Below are 3,879 nucleotides of genomic sequence, written 5' to 3'. Positions count from 1 at the left end.
CGAGACCCGAGGCTCCACTGAGGGCTATTTTTGGACATTTTTGGGAAAGGCTTGAGACCAGATCTATCGTCATCGGGATTTAATTGATTGGTGAGCGGTAGATTGATGTTAAAGTGTTAAAGTGTCTCACAAGGAGTGAGTTTGGCATAGGTTTTTGATGGAGGCTTGGTCCGTGGCATTTAACGTTATTTAAGATTGAAATATTTTCAGGCCTGTGCTCACCCCTTGTTCAGTAGAGTCATAATTTTCGGGTCCGACTTTTGATTGATTAATTTGTTCGGTTAATTTTGGAGTTTGTAGTTTATCTCGTCCGGATAAATTCCAGTGATTCTAGTTGATTTTCTTATTTGATTTTATTGACTCTCGTTTCGCCTCCGTCGCGTAATTAATATCGACTTTCGGGTATTCCGACGGTTTGAGATCTCGGAATTGGTACTACTTACTCTCGAGATATTTGAATTGTTTCTTTCGGCCTCTGGAGATGTAATTTTATCGCACTAAATTTTCGGCGTATTCATTTAGAGACCGTTAGATTATTGCAGTCATTGTCAGAGGGATTGTAGCGTTTTCGGCGCTCGAGTTTTTGTCTTGTGCCGGGTGACCTTTAGTCAGTTTCCGGCTGTGTTGTTTTCGGTTCTCAAGGCAATTCCCCTCTCAATAGCGTGTAGTGTCAGGTTCTTATTCTCGCCACTTTGGGTGGATGTATTGCTATCTCGGTGTAATAGGAGATTCCTGCACCACGGTTATTTTGACTCATTGGTAATTTTGCTAGTTATTTTACCGTGTGACATTTTCTTAATGACTACGGATTAATTGACTAATTTTGACTGGCTTTTAATTGAATAGTATTTTATCCTTTGATATATCGCGGCTAGGGAGTTGTGTTGTATCGAGTCTTCTGATTGTTTATTTATTATTCTGTAATTTGTCTTTGTGTTTTCTTCCCGAAAATTAAGTGCCTAGAATATTGAGAATAAGATGGGGTTTTGTGTACTATATTTCATTTGAAATCAGATTTTCAATTTTTTAAATTATCTTATTAAATTTATGTTGTTACCCCGTATTTCTGATTCTTTTGGTAATTTTGAACTCAGTCATTTTAAAATAAATTTTCGGAGCAGTATTGTGGGACCCAGCCGCCTCCGCGGTTGATATACTGAGCTGTCGGCAGCTGTTCCTTCGTTGATCATTGTGTAGAGTTCAGAATTTGATTTTTCTGCGTTTTGAGAAGAGAACGTACTAGCGCTCAACTTTTGGTTTGGAAAATTTGGTCGCCGAGGGTTGCGTATTTTTGTCTGGTCTCCGCAAAGGGGCAAAATACGTCACAAAGTTAAGCCAGGACCATTTGGAGTTATTTTTTGTGCTCTCAGGGCTCGTAGCGGTTGGTGTCCCAATCCAACTGCAATGCAGTTCAATTTATCTTCCACAATACTGTTAATTCATCAAGAAATTAAAGCCACTAATGGTTACATAACGATGCAAGACAACACTAATATTCTGGGAGTGAGCTCAGGTACTCGAAAAAAGGCATATTTAGATAGATGCGACCCAGAAGTTTATAACGCGATGACACATTTGCGTGTATGTAAAAAGTATGACTTGATGGGTAGGTTTCTTGATAGAGATAAAGACGTACTTCTCAAAAAAAAAAAATCTCAGCGCATTCTACATCATTTCTGAGCGTAATTAGAGAATTTCAAACTCTGACAAATACAAAGCTTCCATTCGGAAGCAAAACGGGAAATCGCAGGTGGAGGTTGAGGCTTATATTTTGTACTTTTATTCCAAGTATTTATGACCTGTCGGTCTTTTACATATTCCTTTACGGCGTGCCACGGCACCCGATATCGGTTTACAGCTCGATGGTAGAGCGGCACAACCAGGTACTTCAGGTTGAGCAGTGGCGCAAAGCTTAGAACTCGGCTTCGATTCAGACGTGTTATTCCGAGCGAAGAAAGAATCAATGGAAACTTCAAATTTTATTCATGAGGAAGTAATAATATATAATATATAATAAGCCCTGCAATCACTGAAACAAACGTCAACTTATGGTGTAAGGATTCGAATTTCAATTTTTTTCTAATAGGGTTAAGAATATGAGATACACCCAGAGGAATGATTTATTTAAATCAAATGAAGTTTATTTCAATCAAATAAGGAAGTTTATTTAAATAGCATGAAATAAAGTTTCTTACTTAAATTAAAAAATTTTCTTTATTTAAGGTTCTGTTCGCAGGTCGCGTGTGCATCAATTGAGTTTGAGACTATGACGTAGTAAAGAGAGTGTGAACATTGAAGTGTTTTTTATCCTCGTGTATTTCTATTAGTTTAGAAATCAAGTTATTGAATAAACCAGTATTACCATGACCAATTTCAGAATTAAAATGTACATATACGGCTGGAATGATACTAAAAGCATTTACCGTTCAACAAAAGTAACTTTATTTTCATAAGATGAAAACGTGAGTAATGGAACCTGAATTCCATCCTCATTGAATTTCCTCGTTGAACCTTACCCCCTTCATTCGATTTATTTGGATCTTCATCTCTTCTTCAAAGAGTTATTTAACCGCACTCTTTCAAATGGAATCACCTGAAAATAGACTGTTTCCTGCATCATCTTCGTATTCAGTAGTTGAATGGAAAATTAAAAAATACACTTCGGTTTTGGACGTGAATTCTAGGTAAGAATCATTGACTTGATAACATCACTGTGAAGAACGAAAATGAAGTTTTCAACACCTGAAAAATTATGGAAAATTCGTTTATATAAAGCATTTTCAATGGACTCATGAATGCTGTACACTATGTCTTACTTTCCCAAAACTCTCCATATTTTGAGGGTAAAATTTCGCAGCAGTCATTTGCATTGGTTTCATACTACGCATCAACATGATGGATATCAGTCTTTTCGCCTTGAGAGACATACCGGACCAATTGCAACTGTAACTAAAAAGAAACATTTACAAACAAAAAATCATATTTGTGTCTAACGTTCCCAATTTACTCGTACATACATTATTTCCGAAGCTCGATTACTATGATCATATAATTCTTGACCCGGCATACTTATGAAAAACAAGTGGAGACTCAGGGTGGCCCCAAATGCAGCGCATCTAATCACTTCGGTTGGATCATTAAAATTCATGATTGTCTGAAATTATTTTATGGTGTATAGTTCTGCAGGTTAGCTAATCTACAGAGTTCTCATGAAAGACTGGACTGACTACATACTTGGAGTCCTACAACACTGATTAGTATCATGGTGATTAAAACTAGGAACCCATACATTATTGTAAACGATGTTTCAATGGATTCAGCCAATCTATTAAATGATGATATCTGAATAGAGTGGTTCTGACAGGTCCATATATTACGAGAGTGATATGTCATTATTAAAAGACGGCTTGTGTAAGAAAAGGATACAATATAAATGCATACGTTATGGCTCGATGATGTATTATTATGCCGTCACATACAATTTTATACTGCCGTTCTGGAAAAAAATCTGCCCGGATCTGTTGTAAAACTTCCCTACATATTGGAAACAAAACGTGAGATAAATATATGAAAAAGTGTTGTTCGTTTAAAAGTACAGTTAAAAAAGATTCACCCAACAGATTCAAATAGTCCACAACAATGTAGGACTATGATTAAAATGAAAGTATCAATTGTTACTATAAAATGTATCAGAATCGTCACAGTAAACAACCCATGCATTGTGATCATAAAATGATTGTCATTTGCATTGATGCCGTAGATAGAGTAATCGGTCTGCAACGCAAACGTTTTTGGTCTTGAATCGTTGAGAGGACAGACGATATCAAGGATTAGTGGCTTCAAAGGAAACAGACAGAAAATTACTGATGCAGAGTAGAG

General features: G+C 36.6%; 1 protein-coding gene across 1 annotated transcript; it reads right to left on the bottom strand.

Moving 5' to 3' along the window:
* Nucleotides 1-2,664: 2,664 nt before the first annotated feature.
* LOC107046892 lies at nucleotides 2,665-3,873 on the bottom strand (the record flags this gene model as incomplete). The annotated part of the gene is made up of 6 exons (XM_029126715.1): nucleotides 2,665-2,742; nucleotides 2,817-2,915; nucleotides 3,014-3,154; nucleotides 3,235-3,325; nucleotides 3,442-3,534; nucleotides 3,614-3,873. Coding segments are annotated over 6 exons (735 nt in total), but the record flags the coding sequence as incomplete, so codon positions are not given.
* Nucleotides 3,874-3,879: the final 6 nt, after the last annotated feature.

Source organism: Diachasma alloeum, unplaced genomic scaffold, assembly GCF_001412515.2.
Source record: "Diachasma alloeum isolate Michigan unplaced genomic scaffold, Dall2.0 Dall_scaffold_03062, whole genome shotgun sequence".
Lineage (NCBI taxonomy): Eukaryota > Metazoa > Arthropoda > Insecta > Hymenoptera > Braconidae > Diachasma > Diachasma alloeum.
This window is presented reverse-complemented; position numbering and strand designations above follow the sequence as displayed.